Source organism: Euprymna scolopes, chromosome 1 (genome assembly GCF_053919585.1).
Source record: "Euprymna scolopes isolate OS-2025 chromosome 1, ASM5391958v1, whole genome shotgun sequence".
NCBI classification, from domain to species: domain Eukaryota; kingdom Metazoa; phylum Mollusca; class Cephalopoda; order Sepiida; family Sepiolidae; genus Euprymna; species Euprymna scolopes.
Window position 1 is genome coordinate 175,795,634 of NC_136482.1, and position 24,944 is coordinate 175,820,577.

Below are 24,944 nucleotides of genomic sequence, written 5' to 3' on the forward strand. Positions count from 1 at the left end.
TGTTCATGGAATCTACGTTTAGGTTTAGGCACAGATAAAGAGTGGGGGGAATTATTGATAGTGTGTACAGCTAGACGAGTGTTTCTTGTGAAAGTTTGGCGAGGGGGGACCATAGATTGAAGCTCAGTTGAACACCTTCCATGAAAATAACGATATACAAGGGTACAGTCTTGGTTTGAGGGAGAGCGGTAGAGAAAATACAAGTAGCTAATAATGTGTTGCATATTTAGTCTGAAGCACATAAAGGCCTAGTCCTCTGATTCTAGTTTTATTTCTCTAGTCAGGGGGAGGGTGTTACGAATATAGACTCCAAGTCCATGCATATGTCTGTCCGAGTCCTTACGGTAGAGTGGGAGATAACCAGGCATGTTAAAGTGGTTAGAGGGAATGGAGGAGTGAAGGTTAGTTTCACTTAATGCTAAGATATCCGAGGTGTTTACAAGGAGAAATGACTCGACATCATCTAAGTTAGTTCTAAGCTCGCGGATATTAGTAAATGCAAGCCTCAAGGGAGGAGGCAGGTTGGTTTTCTTTGAGTTTGGTCCTGGTTTAAACGTAACTTTTGCTTGAGCTGTCATTTCATTTTATTTTATTTAAAAGTTTCAGTTAGGGTGAGTGAGTGAGTGAGGGGGTGCTGAACAAGTAGTTGTGCAGAATACCAGACATGCAATACAAGTAGACCATCAGCTGTCCTCACCCACATTTACGTTAGACTTGAACACAACCATATTGTAGTCAGCCGGAAAGCAGGAAAACGGAAGACAATTCCACAGGCGTGCAGTTCTAAGAAAGAAGCTTTGTTCATGGAATCTACGTTTAGGTTTAGGCACAGATAAAGAGTGGGGGGAATTATTGATAGTGTGTACAGCTAGACGAGTGTTTCTTGTGAAAGTTTGGCGAGGGGGGACCATAGATTGAAGCTCAGTTGAACACCTTCCATGAAAATAACGATATATCAGAGACAAACTCGCAACATCTCTTCTGTGAGATAGAGGTTGCAAGGAAGAGAAAAGGACATCTCCTACGAGGCTACGAAGTCTATTTTGAACTCTATCAAGGCAGGGCAAGTCCTTTCTAGCAGCTCCTGCCCAGATGTGGCAACAGTATTCCATCCTTGGACGTACCTGGCTCTTATATAGATAGAGAATAGCATCAGCAGTGAGATATTTACCAGATCGATAGAAAGATCCCACCATTTTTCCAGCGGCCTTGGCAACAGATTTGATGTACGTGTTCCATTTAAGATCAGGAGTAAAGGTCAAGCCCAGAAGCTTGTCAAAACTTGAGGCCTCCTGAAGACAAGAGCCATTCATTTCAATTGATGCCAGATGTGGATCAGAATGTTGATGATGTAAAGAGAGAAGCTTGGTTTTAGATGCATTAAAAGTAACCAGCCACTCCTTTCCCCATTGTACTACGTGCTCAAGATCAGAGGAGAGAGAATTGGAGAGAACTTGGTCGTTTACTGTCTTAGATGCGCTACCATAAATGGTAGTGTCGTCAGCATAAATGTCTACAAATGATGTAAGGATGTGATTTGGAAGATCATTAATGTAGATCAGGAAAAGAGTTGGGCCCAGGATGGACCCCTGAGGGACACCGCATTAATACTGTCAGCTTCTGATTTTTACCCCTCAACTACTACTCTTATGAACCTATCAGAAAGAAATGATTTAATAATTGAGAAGACATTTCTAGCTATACCATAGCTAGAGATCTTATGAAGTAAACCTTTATGCCATACCCTATCAAAGGCCTTAGATATGTCAAGAGCAATTGCCCTAGAAATGTGGCCTCCGTCAAGAGATTTGCTAATCCTATGAGATATAACTGTAAGCACATCTGCTGTAGATCTAGCAGAACAGAAACCATATTGAGTGTCACTAAGGTTATTTTTGTTGAGATGGTTGATTACTTCTGTATTTAACACAGATTCCAACAACTTACTCATGACGGACAGGAGACTTATTGGCCTGTACTGAGAGGGGGATGAGCGATCACCTGAATTCTTAAATACAGGACATACTGATGAGATGGGAGATGGGAAACTATTCTCCTTAAGACAACGTTTAAACAGTTTTGTAAGTATGGGCGCTAGTTCAGGTTAAAGTTTTTTGAGTACTATAATTGGAATACCGTCAGGGCCAGTTGCTTTACTGGAATCAAGGTTTTTGATTAGCTTGGCAACATCACATACAGATATACGTATATCACATAGCGTGTTTTCTGATACAGGAGGAAATATTGGGGGTTGGCGGCCTTGGTCGCAAAGGGTAGAATTAGCTGCAAAGTTCTTGACAAAGAGTTTGGCTTTGTCTGATGCTGACGAGATTACCTCAGGTCCATTGATAATAGTTGGGATGGAGCACACGCTTCTGTTCAGGATTCTGTTTGCTATTTGCCAAAACTGGTGGGAACCAAGCCGCTGCTCAGCTACTTTGGACTTAACAGCTTGAGCATACAACTCTCTTGCGTTCTTTATTACTTTCTTACAATGGTTGCTGCCAGTCCTGAAAGTGGCTTTAGTTTCCATCCATCTATTACGTTGGAAGCAGTGGAAAAAGTGATTTCTGTACGCAATGGCAGCAGCACATTCTGGAGAGAACCATGGCTGGCTGTTAGGTTTTTGCTATCCTGTATTCGTCATTCTTTTGGTCATCTCTTTGAAGTGTGTCTTGAAACTTTGCTTTCTCAGCATCGTTCTTGTTCCTCTTTGCACTCGGATACACATCTTTACACACTAAACGTTTTATCCACTGACTCCTATGCTCCCACTTTTCTTTGATATGTTTCTCAACCATCAGGTCACATCTACGCCATGGGGGCTCTTCCGTTCACCCACAAGTCTGCTATGTTCTTCTAACATTGTATTGTTCAGCATCTTCCTGTCGTAGATCTGGTAGCCGAAAGCTTCATCACTTAATCTCTCAGCTCACATTTCCCATGTTCTTTGTTCAATCATCACACCTTTTATCCTGCAGATAAAATTTCTCTTGACCTCATGAGTTTTCTTGAGCATGAATTTGCAAATAACTGATTTATGCTGTCACGATTTCTTTACCAAGCATTATTATCACATCATCACATCACAACATTAGTTATAAGAAAATGGATGGGACCCCGTTCCCCGACCTTAGAACTAAGAAGTTACTAATTATTGGAAAAAATGTTTTATTTAAATGATAAAATCAAAATCCAAAAAATTTATCAAACATTTTATTGTAATTCAAGTTACATAATCTAGATGATGACAGGTTAACAATGGACATTAAAAAAAAAAAAATAAGGAAAAAATATGAGAAAAGGATAAATGTCTATTTTATGTCATTCAGATCTGAAGACTTAGATTTTTGTAAGAAAAAGAAAAATACTTCTTGTGAGGAAATTGGTCTATTAAGATTTGTCGGAATCAGACTGCTTCTTCTCGGTTTCTTTGTTCTGTGATGTATTAGGAGCTTTTGAGTTGCTGTCTGACTGGGGACGTTTCTTCTTTCCTCGTGTTCTCACTCTGCGTCGTGGCTGTAGACCACCAGACATTCCCATCGCATTCCTTGCACTTGCAATATACGACAACTTTCGGGCATTTGCGAGGATGTTTTTCACATTTGCATGCAGAGCTGTACGAGGAATTTTTTTGCCGAGAAATCGAAGAGAAGCTACTTCATTTTTTTGACTATCTTGATTTGCACCCATCCGGTTTTGTTGCATCATCATATTTCCTTGGGGTCGTCCCATATTATTTGGAGGAAACATTCCACAATCATCATTCCTTGAATTCTGCATATTATTCCAGGGTCCATTATTTGGCATTCTGTTGGTATCCATCATATTGTTTGGATTCATCGAATTATTTGGGTGATCCATGGGAGAGAATCGTGGTTCATCGTTGAATCGTAATCTCCTATCATCATAGTTTGAGTCTTGCGAATAAAATCTATTGTTATCAACACCGGAGACATCATCATAATCTCTTCTGTTTGGGCCCATAAATTGATTAAAGTTTCTGTTATCTCGTTCACATGTTGGTTTATCGAAATTGTCATAATTACGATGCATTTGCTCCCTATTTCCATTGGTATTGTAGAACTGAGAATTAAATTCTCTCTCCCGATTAAAATTTTGCCCACTGTAATCGTGCATTGTATTAAACCTTTTTTCATCGTGACCAAATCTTTGATTTTGGTTAGAATTAAATTCATTACCATAATTATCAGACATTCGATTCTCCATTTGACCCGGAAACTGATGTTCCCGTTCAATATTTTGCATTCGTCCAAAATTAGATTGGGATGCCTCTCTATTGTAGGGGCCAGGCATTCTGTCCTGCCACATTGGCTGATTGGGTTCCTCAAAGTTAGTTTGGGATGCTGGTCCAAATTCTCGGTTGTCATGCCAACGTGACTGTTCAAATCTTTCATTATTAGGCCGAGACATCCGCCCAAATCCCCTGTCATCCGCCCAAGGCATTTGCATAGGTTCTCTGTCAAATGAATCAGACATTTTTTGTCTCTTGGAAGAGTTGAAATCTGTTGAATTTGGAACTTTCTCGGATATTTTATCATCGTTCCAATCTGAAGATGATGGTTCCCAATGATCACATTGGATTTCTGGAATCTCGGATTTGTCGACAAGACGGTATTTACCTTGGGCACCACCATGTTTTTTCAAATAGTTCACAATATTAATTGGATCATAATGACGTTGAAGGACATAAAAAATGCCAAATCGATTATTTTTTTTTACATTTAAATTCATGTTTCTTTCTTTGGCAATATTGGATAGAATTTTTGCTACTTGTACAGACATTCCGGGGCCAAATACCAATTCACTGTTCATTTCACTCCAGGGATGAGAGTCAATAAGTTTTTTTAATGCAGTTATAAAGCTGCGATTTGAAATGTTTTGTCCAGGAACTAAAGAATGACCACCAATACTTTCCATTTCACTGGCTAAGTATTTCACATTAGTCCAATTAATCCACTTCTGACTATATTCTTCCTCACGCTTCTGAAATAAAAAAAAAAATTGAAACATAAAAGTAGATGAATATATTTGCAAGCAAAATAAGGTACATTTAGATGAGGAAAAACAATTTATTTTCATTCAGAATTAAAACTATTTAAAAAAAAATCTTTATGATTTACATACTCGTCACGATACGAAAATGTCATATTCTAAAAATTACATAAATTGATCAAATAGTTTTTTTAATTAAGAAAATTAAAATTTGTGATTTTTAACGATTTTAATAGTAAATTCTATCGATTATAAGGCTAATTTTGGTCTCAATAGTTCAAATTGATTTGTCTCACCCTCATTTCTAAAATATTTTAAAGGCAACAGATCCAAAAAATAACGTATCGCTTCGTAAAATTTTTTTTTCTGAGTTAAAAAAAAAAAAATTACAATAAATTTACATGATTTTTGGAACATGAAAATTTTATTGCGTGACGGGTATGTGCATCATAAAGATTTGTCTGCATTTTCTGTTTTATTGTTTTTTTAAATGAAATTGAATTCTAAACAAGAACCAATTTTTTTTTTTAAGAATTATTATTGCTTTTATTAAATAAAAGTATTTTCTTTTGAAGATGTTTCACTTTAGCTAAATTGTATGAATGTTCTTTGGAAGAGAATAAAAAAAATGGAATATTGCCAGATACAAAATTCTGTCATCTGACCATCCATTTTTTACATGGAATTTTTTTCTTTAGATCAATAAAACCTTAACAAATTGAGGATTGAAGTGAAAAACATTTTTATACTAAACTAGCAAGCTACCTGGCATTGCCAGGTCACAAAATAAATATATTTTAATTTATACAGATTTCATATTCATCAGTATAGAGCCAATACTATATTGATTATTATATTGTACCCAGTATATATTAGTTATTTCAAGAGTTTAAAAAAAATGACTTGGGTGTCATCAGCTAGAATCAAAACTAAAACATTTATTATAGCTTTCCAGCCTTATTTGTTTGTGTCTGATCTAAGTCCATACGCATATAAAACTTAAGCAATAATGTTGTCAAAAGGTATAAATGTATACATAGAAGTAATACGTTTAGTTGACTTATGCCTGACAAGTTCAATTTTTTTTTAACTATGATCCTTCAGTAGCTATTTTTACTGGCTAAAAACCAAATTGGATTCGTTCTAATGGTCCAAATCCACTATATATCAAGTTTCAAGTCTGCAGACCAAAAATTGATACAGTAGTTTGGTAAAGACTATTACTCACACAGATAAGGTCACATACACACACACACACACATATATATATATACACACATACGTTTGGTTTAGCTCTTAAAACTTCATAACAAAAAATGTAAGATCAAAATTCATGATAGACCATATAACAAAAAATAAAGCTAAGAACTCTTTAATTATAGACTGATTTTAACACTTTCTAAAGAAATTAGCTTATAATTCATGACAAAACAAGAAGTAATTTAAATGAATTATAACAAACTAGCAGGACTTGTGCACCAGCATTGATCACTGGCACAAAGCCAGTATAGGTTTGTTGAAAGAAGTCCACCCCTTCAAAAACAAATGAAACTATAATTATGTGGTGCATTATCATAGATTGAGCTAATGTTTTGTTTTGTTTTCTGAAGTATTAATTGAGATCCTCACTAATATAGAGTAATGTTAAAAAGCATGTTAATCAACATATAAGAGAATGTGCTTCCACCCTCTTAGAATGAGAGGAAAAAAAGAAAATATTTACTAAGAAATATTTTAAGCAATCATGAAACAATAAACAGAAATGTAAAAAAAATGGATGTTAGTTAAACTTCTAAAGTTTGTAAATGTGTATCCCCCCCCAAAAAAAAAAGAAATTAATGAATTAATTACAAAGACATATTTCAATCAAGCCTGAAACCATTGGTTCTGGTGTTTTTTTTTTTTTTGCAATGAAAGAGAAATCCTTATAGACTGAGATAAATTTGTTTTAGTTTGGTGACGTGATTGGTAATAACCTGGAATGGAAACCCACACAGTGGGATTAGTAGCTTGTGTAAGGATGGAAAAAAATCTCTAAATAAATGTGAAAAAAGTAATAACATTATTCGAAAAAAAAAAAAAGAACTTGTAAAACATAAGAAAATTGCTGAAGCGTTTGCTTATGTTTTTTGGTTTTGTACCGCTCTATTTTTGTAAATATTATTTTCAAAGCAAATTAAAGTTGTACAAGATTTTGTTTTTATTAAAATGTTAGGTGAAAGTACAAAATAGTTACAAAAACCGTCTCTTCCCGATGCTAAGATAGGCTATAAGGACCTGTGGAAATTCCACTACGGACTCTTTCACATGTATTATGTTGATGTTGGCATTCTGTGGATGTTCAGTATAAATGAAGACACCCTGATATTATTGTAGCTCTTTTGTTAAAACTACGAAAGTATTTATCTAAATTAGCATGGATGCCCAGCATAGCTCGGTCGTAAAATATGCTTAAATATGATATTTTAATTTTTGTAGATTTTGTATATATTATTATAGAGTCAATTCACTATCGATTCTTATGGATTATAAAGTTGTGATTTCAAAAATAAAAAAATATATCCATATGACTTGGGTGCATCAGTTTGAACCAAAACCGAAACTTATGAAGAAAAAAAATATGTGTGTGTATATATATATATATATATATATATATATATATATATATATAACTTCAGTTCCTTCATCTATAATCAAAACCAAAACTTATGAAGAATTCTTAGTAAAATTATTTATTACTAGAAATGGAAGGTCATAACAATTAAACGAGTCACTCAGAAGAAAAAAGATGTAAGTGTGACACAGAAAATAACACACGTTATCATATCAATATATAGATAACAATAAAGAAAAAAAAAGAATTTGTAAAACATTCGAAAATTGTCGAAACCTGTTATTAGGTTTTTAGTTTTGCTGCTAATGCACAATTGTATCGCAGAATTTGTAAAATATTAGTGTTGAAATAAATTCAAGTGTTATATTTTCTTTTATTAAATAGTTAGGGGAAAGTACAAAATAGTCAAAAAACACCATATCCTCCCCATGTAAAGAATGGCTATCTGAATAAAAAAGTTAGTACAATAATTGTATAAGGATTGTCTTTATGTTAGATTGTGTTTGTGCGTTCTCGTCTCTTTGTAAGGTTTATCCATTTGTGGAAACATTCATTTGTCTAATTTGGATTAATTTTAATAAATATGTGGAGAGATTTAAATGAAAATTATATTTTCATGGTGTTTCTTGAATTTGTTATTCAAATTAAAATATGTCTTGACAAATTCTCAAAACTGAATGCCCTTACCTCGGAATAATTATTTAAGTTGAATAAGTCCTTTTGGTTATTTTTCTTGCCAAAATGAATTATGTACTTGTTTTGACAATGTGGCCATGAAAAAATAGTCTCTAACAACTTCATACGTGTTAATTATACCCGATCAGGATATAAGAACAAAAATGTTTTGTCACACAGCACTACTATTGCTGTTTGCAGCTTTTTGTATTCTTGATGCTATTGCTATTTCTGCTAATTCCTATTTCATTGCTGTTGCTGCTAAATTTGTATTTTGTTGTTTATGTTTTGTTTATATAAATCCAGAAAGAAATATGTTATTTTGCAATATAATAGCATTGTGAGCATCGTATTGTACACACATTTAGAATCCGGTTCTGTTAAATTGTTGTACGTTTAAAATGAAAAAACAGTATGCACCTGCGATAAAAAAAACGTATAGAAATACCAAAAGGTTCTTACTATTTGTTATCAATGTGTGCATTATCCTAACCAATTACCAAAGCAGGTTCGTACAGTAGCTGATAAGCATCACAAAATGACCTGTGTATGATGTAACGATGATAAGCAAAATGTAATAGAAAAGGCAGTATATTCATGTACGTCTGTGCATCCGTAGCTAGAAGTCAGCGGAAATTAATGTTTGATCAGTAATCGTGTCCGCCTTGCTGTGAACATGTGTAAACAAAAGCTATGTACAGAAATGAAGTGTATTAAACAATAAGTCAACATGTGGTCACATCTGTGCGGATAGGCTTCGATCGTCTTAGATGAACATGGTGAAAATCTTGTATTCAGGGGAAAAAACAGGTGTTTGTTTTGTGTGTGCATCGATGCTATTTTGTATAGTGTGTAACCGTTTGAAAAAGATCGTAAACAGATAATTGCGTATTCCAAGAAATGCAAGCTGACAGCCAATCAAATTGGCCGAATTTTGTGGAGGGAGTGATCATTATTTTAAGAAAGGGATATGGAAAAACTAATGTCGAATGTATTTGTAAAAGAATGGAACACGGATGGCAATGAGGGGAAAAAGATGTGGAAGATGGAGTAATACTCACGGTTGCTTTGAGGTAAGTAAGAGTAGTAAATAATAAGAGAGTAGCATGCAGTGAAGTTCACATAAGTATAAAAGTTACTCTCCGAGGAATTTATATAAGAATTTATGAGAACAAATGAAATCGAATTGTAATAATCACAAAACCAACATCAGTTAATGACTAGTAGTTGGATTATATTGAATTTTTATGCAGCATGTGCATTTTTCAATAGGTATAACGTCGGTTGTGTAGAAGGGGGGGGGGGAATCACTATCATTTTATTAATATAGATAAGAAATAAAACCTATCAAAAACATGTTTTTAGTCATTTGAAATAATATTTAATTAAAATGACTAAAACCATATTTTATGGCAGCACATAATTGCCAAATTTTTTTTTTTTTTGCAAGAATATTTTTGTATTCCTATTCAGAATTTTACTTAAACGAAAATACAGAAAAATCTTTATAATGTACATACCGTCACAGAACGAATGTCATATTCCAAAAATCGTATAAATTGATCAAGTAGTTTGCCTTTTTAACCAAGAAAATGAAAATTAACAATTTTTCCCCAAATAAAAACTTTTAATTATTTTAAACTGGCTGTACCTGTCTGGCCACACGTTGCCGTGCGTAAGCACAAACCCAAAAAACAGACACACTGGAAAAACGCACACACAACCGCAAATACATACAGAAGCACACACCAAAAAATACAAACATGTACAGGAACACACGCACACACAGAATTGCGCAGGTGCACACATGCGCAAAAAACATGCATGCACGCACACACATAGACACAGAAAAAACACACACGGACACACAAAATAAACATGAACATACACACATGCACAACTAAACTCACACACAACTCACATATGCACCCTCACTTTGAAAATAGTAAGAAGTAGACAGTTTAAAAGCTTTAAAAATCACACCTAAGGAGATTTTGAAGCACATAAAATGTCAATATATGGTTATGATTAAATGTTAGAGTCGAGCATTATAGTTAACTGAGTAAAGAAAAAACAAAGAAAATAGTATTGTTGAGTGTCTGTTAAGAAGTGTTGAACTAGGAAAAGAAACATTGCTGACCGTAAATGTTATTTTTTTACCAGGGATTGCATTTTTTAGGGGGTGGATACTGGAAAGAATTCAAAGTAAAAGAAAAAAAAAGAACGGAAAAGTGAAAAACCTGTTACAAAACAAACTAATAGAAAAAAAAGGGGGGGGGTCAAGTAAAGATTAGATATCCCAGTAGCAGAAGACAAAGATAGGCGCAATAAGGCACACATTTCAAGTGACACCGGTTGTTCAACCTTGACATTGCCGTTGGTTGTTTGTAAACACGTCAAATAGCAGACATTTTCAAATGTTCGCAAAAATTTTTTTATGATTTAAAAGAAAAAATATATATTTATAAATCATTTTCTTTAATATTAAATATTTACAAAACTTTTAAGGATTAAAAAAAAACTTTTTTCTATTTACACAAAACTTTTGGTGTAAGTAACAAAACGAACGTAAATTTAACAACATATATTAAAATAAATGGGTGTCTTTCTGAGTGTGTTTTTTAATATATTTACAGAACTTTAATAAAACTAATAATAACGATAATTAATAATTAATTACAAAACATTAGAAACTGAATATTTTGGATGCTAAACTTACTTGTACTTAATTTGTCTTTATGGAGAAATAAGTAAATAGCAAGTTTTTTTTTGTTTTTTTTTTAAATAAAAATCAAAATTATAAAAAGATTTGTATCTTGTGATACTACACTTCATCTTTATAAAAATAAAAGTTATAAAAGATATGTGAATAAAATATATTTTTTTAAATCTCGATTGTTTATACTTGTGATTTTAACATGCATAAAAATTGCCTCGGTCTAGAAGGATTTCTCCTTTCAATGACCATCTACATACATTGCACTTTAAATAAATATTGAATTGTATTAAAAATGCACAAAGAAAGATAAACACACACACACACTGTACATAAAAATTAACGTTGGCCGCAAAAATCCGAACAAGTCAGTTATTTTATATTTCTGCCATTAAAAAGTTTGGTTATAATAATTTCATTAAAATTTTTTTTTTAATTATGTATTTTTTAATGGACATCATCCGAAATTCTCAGTTATAACGTCGGTTGGAGTTTGTTTCACCTCCGCGTCAAGGCTCCCGGGTTCAATCCAGCCTCACGACCAAAACTATTTTTTTTTTTTTTTTTTTTTTTACATCTTTAAACACCCGGGCAACGTTTCTTTATTTTTTTTTACTTCGCTTATTCTTTAGTTTACCCCCCCCCCCATACACACAGCGTTTTTTTTTTGTTTTGGTTTTTCCGATTTTTTTAACATCGTTTCAGGGTTATTATTTACCCCCCTCTCCTCATACACACACCTACAAACACCCGGGCAACGCCGAGTACCCCCGCTAGTAATAAATAAACGAATAAATATCAATGCAAATAACAAACCCCCTTCCCCTCCTCCAAATCAAACATAAATCCAGATTCAACTTCCCCTCCCTCACACACATCACTAGCAGCGAGAGCCTCACTACACCCTTTAACGCTTTGCCCTTTTTTAAGCCCACCCTTTTCTCCCTCTGTAAAAACCAACTCGTGACAGCATATAGCAGCAGCAACCGCCTGCATAAGAAGTGAGTGGCTAAGCTAAGAAAAAGAAAAAGAGGAAAATATTTAAGCAGGATAAAAAAAAAACAAAAAAAAAACGCTCTTTTTTTGGTGGTGGGGTGGGGGGGGATAGAAAGAGTAACGTGACAAGATGGGCGAATTATCCTGCATTACTCTGATGATAGGATAGAGAGTTCTTACCATCCAACTGAGCCATCCCAGCTTCTCCCAGCCCGTAACACTATGCAGGTGTGAATGATGATTGTCTATGAAAATTGTATCGTTAACACTTTGGCACCCGGTTTGGCTACAAAAGTGGTTGACCTTTAGTGATCTTGATATTGTCATTAATCGTGGGGATCAAAATAAATCAACGGGATTCAAGTCCAAGGTAAGAAATGTGTAATTGGCATTTGACCAATTGATTTTGGCAAGGAAATTGCCCGACTAGCTTTGATTGTTATTGAAGTGGATTGGGACCACCACCCTATCCACTTACCCTCGATATAAAAAGGGTTACACAAGCAATTTTGCCAGAGTCTGGCAAAGTTTGGAGACAAGTTGAAAGGGAGTCTGGCAAAGTTTGGAAAAGAGTTGAGAAAAGTCAGAACAGAGGGAGGCAGTTGGGCCGACCAGATGTTTTGCACTATCTAAAAATCAAAGCCATGGCCCAAATCTGCAATTCTGACAGAGTCCTGACAAAAAACAGAGATTGAAGAAATAGAAAAACAGCTAGAGAAAATTACCAAGGCGATAAACTGATCAAATAATCCTTATAAAATGAATAAGGCAATAGCCCGAAACTTGTACTTCATACCAATATCGCTCGAAACAAGGTAGAAAGGATACTATACCTCGTCGCTAAAAGCCTAAACAATTACTGCTGCATATTAGCTGTGTGTAGCCGATTAAGTGAAAGAAAGTAAAGAGAAAAAAATCTAAAAATACCAAAGCTAAAAAAAGAAAGAAACAGACATAATACTTTTTTTATTATTATTTTTTCTTTCTGAACAGACAAACAAAACTTTGTACAAATTGTTTTCAGATTCGTTAATTTTTTTTACACAACATAAATCTCGGATCAAAAGGGACATGTTATCTTATTTTACTTTTCTTTCCTTTTGTTTTGGAATGTTCGTTTGGCAAAGGTCTTTTACAGTGATTTTGTATACAACAGAAACGCAACACAAACCATATGGGCAAGTGAGTTTTTTTTACAACAGAGGCGCAGCACAACACAACATGAGTGATTGATCATTTTGGCTACAGACACAGCTGACAACTGGAGTTATCCAGTTGAGAGAACTTTGGATCTTCTTCAACTGACATTGTTGTAATAGAGATTGTCAACCCCCTCCAACCCAGAAACTTTCACAGTATTACGACAAATATCTGCTTGTCTGATATTAGAGAGATAAAAAGTACTCATACTATAGCTGTCAAAAGATGACATAGCAAACACCGGCACCAGGATGATTAATCGGGGAAAAAAAACAGAACTTTTTAGGCAGCCTCGTTACCATTTATTCACTGCTTGATAACTGCCTAAACCCCCACAACCTCATGCCCCTTTTAGAAACATCAAAACATCAGTAATAATTTATAATCAAAAGTTTATTTGTTGGTGTGAAATAAAAGCAATATATTTTTTATAGATCAACTGTATTGTGGTTTTACTTTGCTGTCAGTGTGTATATATAACATACTAGCAACAAAAGTAGATGTTAACATTTATATAAACTGGACAAATGCATTTTGAACAGGCAGACATAGCGAATACGTAACGATTGTATTAGAATCCAAAAAAAAAAAAATTGAAATCATCCCAACACTAGTTAGCACCCACATGCCTCACAATGGAGCATGGGAATATGAAACTTTCCAAATTGTCCTTCAATGGAATATTGGGTTTTGCATGGCACATAACAGGAATAACATGGATTACGATTATAGGTGATTGTTTGAATTGATTTATGATTCCATGTTTGTAATAACTGACATGATTATTTTATTTCATGTTTGTAATAATTGACATGATTATTTGATTTCATGCTTGTAATAATTGACATGATTATTTGATTTCATGCTTGTAATAATTGACATGATTATTTGATTTCATGCTTGTGATAATTGACATGATTATTTGATTTCATGCTTGTAATAATTGACGTGATTATTTGATTTCATGTTTGTAATAATTGACATGATTATTTGATTTCATGTTTGTAATAAATGACGTGATTATTTGATTTCATGCTTGTAATAATTGACATGATTATTTGATTTCATGTTTGTAATAATTGATGTGATTATTTGATTTCATGTTTGTAATAATTGACATGATTATTTGATTTCATGCTTGTAATAATTGATGTGATTATTTGATTTCATGCTTGTAATAATTGATGTGATTATTTGATTTCATGCTTGTAATAATTGATGTGATTATTTGATTTCATGCTTGTAATAATTGACATGATTATTTGATTTCATGCTTGTAATAATTGACGTGATTATTTGATTTCATGTTTGTAATAATTGACGTGATTATTTGATTTCATGTTTGTAATAATTGACATGATTATTTGATTTCATGCTTGTAATAATTGATGTGATTATTTGATTTCATGCTTGTAATAATTGATGTGATTATTTGATTTCATGTTTGTAATAATGTATGTGATTATTTGATTTCATGTTTGTAATAATTGACGTGATTATTTGATTTCATGTTTGTAATAATTGACATGATTATTTGATTTCATGTTTGTAATAATTGATGTGATTATTTGATTTCATGTTTGTAATAATTGACGTGATTATTTGATTTCATGTTTGTAATAATTGACGTGATTATTTGATTTCATGTTTGTAATAATTGACGTGATTATTTGATTTCATGCTTGTAATAATTGACGTGATTATTTGATTTCATGTTTGTAATAATTGACGTGATTATTTGATTTCATGTTTGTAATAATTGACATGATTATTTGATTTCATGTTTGTAATAATTGATGTGATTATTTGATTTCATGCTTGTAATAATTGATGTGATTATTTGATTTCATGCTTGTAATAATTGACGTGATTATTTGATTTCATGCTTGTAATAATTGACATGATTATTTGATTTCATGCTTGTAATAATTGAAGTGATTATTTGATTTCATGCTTGTAATAATTGACATGATTATTTGATTTCATGTTTGTAATAATTGATGTGATTATTTGATTTCATGCTTGTAATAATTGACGTGATTATTTGATTTCATGCTTGTAATAATTGATGTGATTATTTGATTTCATGCTTGTAATAATTGATGTGATTATTTGATTTCATGTTTGTAATAATTGACAGGATTATTTGATTTCATGTTTGTAATAATTGACGTGATTATTTGATTTCATGCTTGTAATAATTGATGTGATTATTTGATTTCATGCTTGTAAAATAATTGACGTGATTATTTGATTTCATGCTTGTAATAATTGATGTGATTATTTGATTTCATGTTTGTAATAATTGACATGATTATTTGATTTCATGTTTGTAATAATTGACATGATTATTTGATTTCATGACGTGATTATTTGATTTCATGACGTGATTATTTGATTTCATGTTTGTAATAATTGACGTGATTATTTGATTTCATGCTTGTAAAAATTGACGTGATTATTTGATTTCATGCTTGTAAAAATTTACGTGATTATTTGATTTCATGCGGGTTAAGGAAGAAGTTCTTCAGTGTTGACTGGAAAGAAAAAAAAAATCTAATTAAAATAATGATCTCACCTGAATGATGGGACAATTGCGGTAAAAATTGTTGAAAAGGGCATCACCACAGGCATTTGTTAAAGCAATACCAACGGAAGAACCTAAACCAATTCCAACTGGTTTGTTCTGCAGAAAAACTGTCACCCTGAGACAAAAAAGAAAGATTATTTTTAAAATGACGACTTTGAAGTGAAAATGCTATTTCAAAGTGTGATTTGACAGACTCTCTTACAGATATGTGCTATTATAAAACCTAAGCCTAACACACTGACAAACACACAAAACTTACCCAGCATTTGAACTAGGATCAAAGTATAGTATCTGTTAAGTCCTGAAAAGCCATCCTCTTCAATATTACCCCTCCCCTTATTCTCAAGGGGAGTAAGTTCATTGCTCATCACAGTGGGGGAATAATATTCAGGTTATTATTTTTTTAGGCAGACCATAGTGTTCCTTATTGGGAGCAGGATTCCCATTATAAACATATCAATATATCACATGTCTATCTTTGCTGCTGTGGAAATCCAACCTCGGATTAAAATGTAGCAGCTGTTCAACCACAAGAAGTCATTCTTCATGGCATTAACTACTCCTTTGGAGCTGGCAAAAGATTAATCACTTTTAAGCTCCTTATTTTAGAAGAGGATTTGTCTATAGATAATTGCCTGAGATGCTCCCACTCAGGAGGTAATGTCATGGTACCTTCCATACTATTTCCACAGCTGGACCAGTGCCTTTTTTGGATAATCTAAATTCCTCACAATAAACTGACCTTTTACCTAACCATGCCAGTGTTGGAGGCAGGTAAACAAATCCAGTATAATATCAAAGTGTAGCATGTTTTCATCTCGTATACATGGCAAAAGGGTTTACTGCATTTTATCAACCTCTTTCTGAACAGAAATGGATTTATTGTCTGTAGAAGTGCTCTCATTAGTGAGAGAATACAGACAAAGTGACATCATGCATAACCTTGCCGCTGTGTGAGGCAGGTAAACAGATTTGCATAGGATCAAAATGTAGTATCTGTTTGGTCTTGGGAGACAGGTATTAATCCCTTCTTTCAGAGGCAGCAAATGGTTTTCATCGTTTTCTCTCCTCATTTTAGGAGGATGTCACCTGAGTTATCACCAATGAGAGAATGACAAAAATACTGACCAGGTTATTATTTTTTAGTCAAACAATAGCACTGGATTCCTACAACAAACTGAACATGAGATGGTAAACAAATGCACAGAGATCAAAGCATAGTATCAGTTCAGGTGGCTGCTCTCTCTCAGAGCTTTATCTCATTCTTTCAGAAATGTGTTTAGTGCCCCTTCCTTTCACACTTTCACAGCTGGATCAGTGCCTCTTTTGTATAATCTGGATTCTTCACAATAAAGTGACCTTTTACCTAACCATGCCAGTGTTAGAGGCAGGTAAACAAATCCTACATAATTCAAAGTGTAGCATGTTTCCCCTTGTGCTCTGCTTGTTTGTTTCTGTCTGAATTTCAGCATTTGCAGCGGCGGCTTAAACTGAATAAGCTGAATGTTATCATAAACTCAGCAGACATTTGCGCGTCTGCAAGTATAGGCATTATTTTGGTAGACTTGGTTGGATGAACAGGTGTAATGTCGAAAGAACTGAAACCTTAAGTCAATAACATTACTGATGAAGCAAAACTGCGCATCATTTTGATGAAATAAGTTTGTTAAACTTGTTTTAATTTGAAATCATTGTTTTTTTCTGACATAAACAGTTAAAACAAAAAATGTAATTACAATTGGCACTTGTAAAGTTTAATCAAGACATTAAAAAATGAAACTATCAAAAAAAGGTTATATTGTAAGTATCCGTTTTGGACTGAAGATCTCCGAAAAAAAATTTCATTTAATTTGATTGAATATTTTTTTGTTTTTTTTTACAGTGAAAAAACATGTTTTTATAAGAGTGTGTTGAAGGTAGACATCTCTGAATTTTTGGAACACGCCATGGGGAGATAACTCAATTTAAAGTGCCGACACTCCTACTCTCTCTTTAATACTAGCTTTTCTTACTAAAAATCGAACTTTTTGCTCGGTATCATAACAAATTGTTTTTTCGCTGTAAACAAAAAAACTACTCGATGAAATTAAGTGAAATTTTTTTTCAGAGAACTTCATTCTATAACGGATATGTACAGTTTAAAGTTTTTTTTTCAATATTTTCATTTTTTAATGTCTTGATTAAACTGTATACGTACCTTAAAATTTTATATAGAATTTTACATGACTAAATAATTTTGCTGTTGCCATTCAATTTTTAATTCTTAAAGCTGATAACATAATACCATTACACATCCAGTAACAGGGATGTGATGGTGGCTCAGTGGTTGACAACATGGGCTGACAACTTGGATGTGCCAAGTTCAGTTTGTTTCACAGAAACACTTTCACTTCAGGATGTTGATAACCTTCATGCAATCTCTCTCCTATCCTTCTAGAAAGAATTCTTAACAGAAAGATATCAGAGAAACGAATGCCAACAAAATCATCATGAATGATGTTCAAGATCAAAAACAAAAAAAGATTTATATGACAAATAAGATGTACATGGTGCGGATGATACTAATTTGCCATTTTCAACTAATTTTATACATTTTTTTTGCTATCAATTTTGTCTTCATGAAAATATTAATATTTCCATTCTTATTCTTGCAGATTAACTGTTTTAGACAATTTTTAATGTTATTATTTGTAGAAAACACAGTGAATCCTCCTTAGAATACATGCTGGTTGACATAAGGAGATTTCGAATTTCCTCAGTTTTTATAACAGGTGGATGGTAAAAAAGATTAGAAATGAATACAAAAAAATTCATGATTCAACTGCAAGGCAATATCAGGGAGAAAAATGCACGATCAACAACCTGATGCTGCTAAAATGCTCAAATTCATCAATAAAGAGCTCATCAATAATGAATACAGACAGTGTATGCGATTGCAAGGGAAAAGGGTAACGAAAAAAGATAATTTCTATCAGAAGATATTGTGTCCAGATCACCTGAAGTTAGTCGAGTGCACATTTGTTGTAAACAAAATTTTATTGTCTTCAGAAGTAATGGAAATTTTCAAAAGTTCGTACTCTTTGCAGGTTTGGGTTAAAATTACTATATTTGGGCATTTTAGCTCCAAATCACTTTTTCTGGCATAAATAAAAAAAAAAAAAAAAAAAAAAAAAAAAAAGGAACTTACTATTGATGGTGCACTTGTTAGAAGTGGAATTTTATTGTCTTTGTTAAAAAAAAAATTCTTTTTATTACAAAATTCAATTTTCTAGGGTTCTGGGCCCAAATTACCACATTTGGGCATTATAATGATCATGTGAAATTGATTGAGAGCTTTGTTATTTTTTACTTTTATTATTAATTCAAACAAAACACATTATCACTCAGACATAAAGGGCTACTGTGATTTAGGGGCCCAATTTATAGAGGCATCCTAAGTGGATGGTTTCTGCATGTTGGTGCAGTTAGGAAAGTAGGTGGGGAGAGAATTTCAAAGTTCAAGGAAAGCAGCTATTAGACTAGAAAGCTTTCTGGCATCTGGGTACATCTACAGTGAAGGAAGTGGGATTTTACTGATTGTCTGATGAGGTTTTATTTTCATGAAATGAGCACCAATGACTTATGACAATTGAATCTGTGGAATGCTTGGGCCTATGCACAATAGTGCCTGCACGTTGAAGTGAACCGATAGGGATAGTGGAGCTTACGAATGAATTTGATTTTGGGGACATGTGCTTCTATGCCGATTGACTCATTCAGTTATCTCATTTGTACACTTTAACAGGAAGAGAAAAGGATTTACTCTATGGAGTATCTCTGAAGGATTTCCAAATCAGCTGATCTGTAGTATCTTCGCATTTTGAATAATGACTCTTTAGTTTACAGTCGAAAGTTTTGGATGATAGCAACTATTATCACAAGGTGATCAGCATTCCTCAAGTGGGCTATGGGCAACTATCACACAATCCCCACGTACTGTAGACAAGAATAGGTTGAGAAAGGAGGTTTGCTGATCCTCACAATATATATATCAGAAAAGTGACAGTCTGTGAAAGGAAATATGCAATGGAGAAACTATGTGGACTGTTACCGTGTCTGCATAACTCAAGAAGCTAAGCTAATTTCTGTGATCGACATTAAAATCCCCAAATACATGCATTTGGGCATTCAGATCTCAAGAAAGTGCTGCATCTATATTATCAGAGACCTAGGGTACAATCCTGTATCGAAGTAGAACAGTAAATGAAATAAAAGTCACAAATGCTGTGATGTAAGTTTTATCTAAAGTACATGTAGACCTGTTCATCTTACTCTTGACAATGTTCTCTAGTTACAAATATAGTCATAGTCTGTGCACATGGTAGAGTAAGAGATATCTAATAATGTCAAAGGGATTAGAGTAGATCGAAAAGTAGGGGTGTACCGATTAATCGGCAGATAATCGGTAATTGGCCACTAAGCCGATTAATTTGCCAATTTGCCGATTAATCGGCTGATTAATAGGAAAGAAAAAAGTAATTAAATTTTAATTATTTTATCACTGCCAAGTGATTCAGCAGATAGCTTTGACACATTAACATAGTAACTGCTAATTTAACTTAATATTTAATTAAGTGTCTTGCCATTATTATGGCTTTTTCTCTCCATTAAATAAAATTACAAAATAAAATTTCCAATTCTTAAATGAATATACTTAAAAAATTAGATAAGAAAAAGAAATTACAAACCAACTACAAAGTACAAATTATAATTCTTTAAGTGAATAACAAAAAGCTGAAGTTTTGCACCTGCTGCTCTACTTCCTCTTCTATTCTAGCTGCCTGCCTCCTCTATTCTCATAGTCTCCTCAGTATTTAAAGTTGAATACTTTTAAGTTGTAATGTAGAAACAGAGTTTCTCTATTCTTAGGACACAGCCTGTTCCTCAGAGGTTCATACACATTACCACCTACACTAAAGAGTCTCTTACCTTCCAAATATGAAGGTAGTGTGCTTAAATATTTTGAAGCCAGCTCAGTAGTGGTAAGGTCACCTGTGTTTTCTTCCACCATTGAAATGATCATCACCTTTTGCGAGTATTTGTAATGATCAAGTTCTTTTGTGCATTTAACCATAAGGGATTGACTCCTTCTGAGTTTGAATTGTGATTCTTGTATTTCTGTTATAATTGCAGTTTCCAGGTTTAATTCAGCTTCTATCTGCTCTAAGTTTTGATTTGTTACTGTCGGCTTATTTGAAGCTAATTGATAAAAAGGGCTTGAAAGAGATACAGTTTTACTTTCACTTTGATCTCCTTGACTCTCAACAGAGCTTGAAGAAGTGTATCCTGTGGATACTGCTTCATCATCAGCAGCAGACAGTAGAAGATGGAGAATCTAATTCTTAGTGTTTTCCATGTCATTCTTTTGAAATTTAAATTTGAATTGTGGATCTAGGAAAGGAGACACACAAGTTTTTATCATTTAGATAGAATGAAAATCTTGTTTGCATCGATTCATTAAATTGTTCAATAGTGGTAAGGATTCCACTAAAGTCAGAAATATGAAAATTAGATTGAACAGCTTTTGAAAGAAATAACCTCAAAGCTAAAATTGTAAGTATTATCATTGATATGATTGGAGTTCTGTGACTTCCTTCTTTGGTGATTTCTTCAAATGGACTTATTAACTGGACAATTTTTTGAACAAGTCTCCATGAAAAAATCTCTTATTAAAAATTTCCGGTTTGTGCAAATCATGTTGCTTCAAATGAAAAGTCGTTTCTGATTACTGCTAACTAGTAAAAAAAAAATTCTGTTATTCTGAAAAACAGCCAAGTTCGTTTCCTTATTTTAAAACTGATAAACATTATCAGAAGGAATTTTTTCTGTGCATTCAACGTAAAGCAGAATGGTCTGCACAAACCAGAAATAAATCACTTGTAAACAATCACACCATTAACTTGAACACAGCCAATACAAAAATAAAATAAAGATGTTAAAACAATAAAAAACAATAGTACTTATGTAGAGAACATTTTGGAAACCAATTTCTCAACAGGTGAAGGAGAGGGTGTTTTTATAACTAGTCTGTTCTTTCACTTAACAATTTAATAAACAATACACAACAAATGATTTGTGCCACAATCATTGAAGAAGGATAGCTGAAGTTATTTCTCTGTATGTGTTTGACTGGGGAAGGGGTTGAGATAACCTCAAATGGACGCATGTGATCAGTGCCAACTGAAAAATTCAACAAACACCAACTGTATAAAGAACTCTATAGTCGATAACACGCAGCTCTCTCTTTTATTAAAATTAAATTGATGTGTAATATGTATGTCTACTTAATTCCATCATCATGATAAACAAAGTGAAAAACACTACATAAAGTTATTACATTTTCTTGAGGATCTTATTTAAGAAGTACATAGTGTAAATGGCTGACATTTGATTATAGCATTCTTCTGGTAATTTTAAAATTTATCATTGAGCATTTTACAAACTTTTCTGTTTCTTTTTCAGATATTTTATAGTTTTTACTTTTTGTCAGAAATAACTTTTTTCATATTTTGATCTAACTGGCAAAGATAGTCAATGAAATTAGAATGCAGAGTCCATCTATCTTAGTTGCTGGTTCATTATTTTCAATAGTTATGTACTGTTGATATTTTGAAATTATGTAAAATAAATATATTCAAGAGTTTTATGTGCATTTGAAGTCAATAACTTATACACATAAAAATGTTCAAAATTAAAATAATATCCAACCCTCATTTGATAAATCCAGAACATTTGATTAAAATTTTAATAATTATTTTTGCATAATTTGAAAACATCCACAGCTAAATTTCTGTGAAAAAAAAAAAGAAAATTGGATTTCTTAGTTTACATTCTACAATTAAATCCTCCAGTGAATCATTATTAATGAAACCAATGTTTATATAATCATGCATGAAATTAGAAAACTTTAATATGCAATGCATTTATTTGTTACTGGTGAGTAGTGCATGATGGATGTATGTAAATCAAAACTTAAATGCTGCTCAAAATAAGGGTTAGTGAAATGAATAGATTTGTCAGTTGAAAGATGCTGTGTGTGGACTGAAAATGACTAAATTATAACCTAAAGGGAAGCATTTCTGTAGTAACATGTCTCAGAGATGGAAAATTCTTGAAAAGAAACTCTGCTTGTGAAAACTGACATAAAAAGGAAATTCTTTGCAATTAGTAAATATGTTCTTTTTATGAACATCTGACAGGAAGGAACCAAAGATTAAAAGGTCGATCTAGCACCTTTCATGAAAATAATGATAGAAGAGAAAAACTAGCAAGGTTTAAAGAGGCTGTAGTAAAGAGTATAGATCACCCTTCTCCACTAGATTATGAAGTTCATTTTGAACTCTGTCAAAGAATGAAAAAATGCTCTAAGCGACACCTCCCCAGATGTGGAAACGACACTCCAACTTAGGAAGTATCAGAGTTTTGTAAAGCATATTGCATCAGTTTATATTTTTAGAGCAGTAGAAAGATCCATCCATTTTTCAACAACCTTGATTGGATACAGGTCTTTCATTTTAATTCTGGTATGCAATTCAGTCCTAGAATTTTAACTGCAACTGAAAAAAGGTTCTGAGCATTGGTAGTGAAATTAGAGAAGCTTGGTTTTAGAATTCATAAAATTAACAAGCTATTTTCTTCCATTGTACCATATGCTCCAGATCAGAAGTGAGAGATTTTGATGACCAATGCTCTTCAAATTAATGCTATGTATTAAAAATAAACAAATTTGCACATCAGAACATAAAAGATGAAATTACTGTAGGGCATTATTGTAGGTTAACACTGTCTGCTCCTTCCCCCAAAGGTTTGAGATTTTATTTTTAGGTGATTACGTGTGAATATCCTGAAAAACTTTACAGGAAAAAAAACAAAAAACAAAAAGACAATTTAGAATTTTGAATGAAAGATCAGTTTCGCATATAAATTTAACATACAATGATCCCTCATTTTTATATCAATCTTGTGTTTTAAAGCAGATAACCATTTTTTCCCTTGTCAGATAAATAATGCACATTGTTTTTTGGGAGGTTCTACTTGTTTTAGGCTATTATATATCATTTTATGTTCTTGCCACTCAGATTTAGGATTAGTGGTAAAAAGATTAATTAGTTTCTTTAAAAAGTTAAAATAGTCCAGAAATGAGATATCATTTTATGTTACAATTGTACATGAAAATACTAAAAAGAGGAATAACGGAGTGTTGATTTACAAATTTACCAAAAATAGGTTACTTAGAAGCATCGAAATTACGAAAATTACTGATCTATAATTTATATTTATTACAATTGTGATTCCTCAAGCAGATGACAAAGTTTCATTAAACGAAAACAAATATTCTAACATATTTCACTCTTTCTGAACACTCGGTATTTTCTTATTTATATATATTATAATAGTTCTGATGTAGAAAAATGCAAAAAATAAAATGAACAAGAAAATATAAGATATTATTTTTATCAATATGAAATCGAAAATAGTTTGTTTACATATGTTCTTCTCGCTGGGTGCCGCCATCTTTATTTTAACACATACTAATTATTGTGATTGGTTGATTATAAGCAAGTAAATGAAAGATGTATTCTGATTAGCTACATTTTGTACGTACACTGAATAAAAGTTAGGCCCTAATTTGACAATTAAAATTCAAATTATTAATTAATGCACCAAAATCTTGCGTGTGAAAAATTTTCCAAGGTTTCTTATGATTTTATAAACATTAATATCCAAAAATAATCCCCACTCCTTTACATCCCATTGAAAGTGATAATTTTAAACTTGGGCCGATGACCTATAGATGCAGAATTCAATTCTAAATATGTTTTCTATGCCAATCTTTTAAAATTAATATTTGAATCATGAGTCTAGGAGAGTAGACATACCTATGGTAAGGAGGATTCCACTTAAGTCAGAAATACTAGAATTAGATTGGATAGCTTTTGACAGAAATAACCTCACATCTAAATTTGTAGGTATTATCATTGATATGGTTGAAGTTCTGTGGCTTGCTTCGTAGGTGATTTCTTCAAATCGACTCAGGAACTGAATATTTTTCCCCATTAGTAAGTTGTTAAAGTAATAATCTTATCAACAGCATTACC

The 24,944-nt window shown here is 32.8% G+C and overlaps 1 protein-coding gene across 1 annotated transcript in view; it reads right to left on the reverse strand.

Moving 5' to 3' along the window:
* Nucleotides 1–3,200: 3,200 nt before the first annotated feature.
* The window catches only part of LOC145277673 (uncharacterized), a 49,942-nt gene continuing 28,198 nt past the window's right edge, over nucleotides 3,201–24,944 (reverse strand). Inside the window, exons 4-5 of the mRNA XM_080129341.1 lie at nucleotides 15,796–15,922; nucleotides 3,201–5,007 (exon numbers count right to left, since the gene is read on the reverse strand). Coding sequence (XP_079985467.1) covers nucleotides 3,394–5,007; nucleotides 15,796–15,922 — 1,741 coding nt within the window. The 3' untranslated portion in view covers nucleotides 3,201–3,393. The remainder of the gene's footprint in view (nucleotides 5,008–15,795; nucleotides 15,923–24,944) is intronic.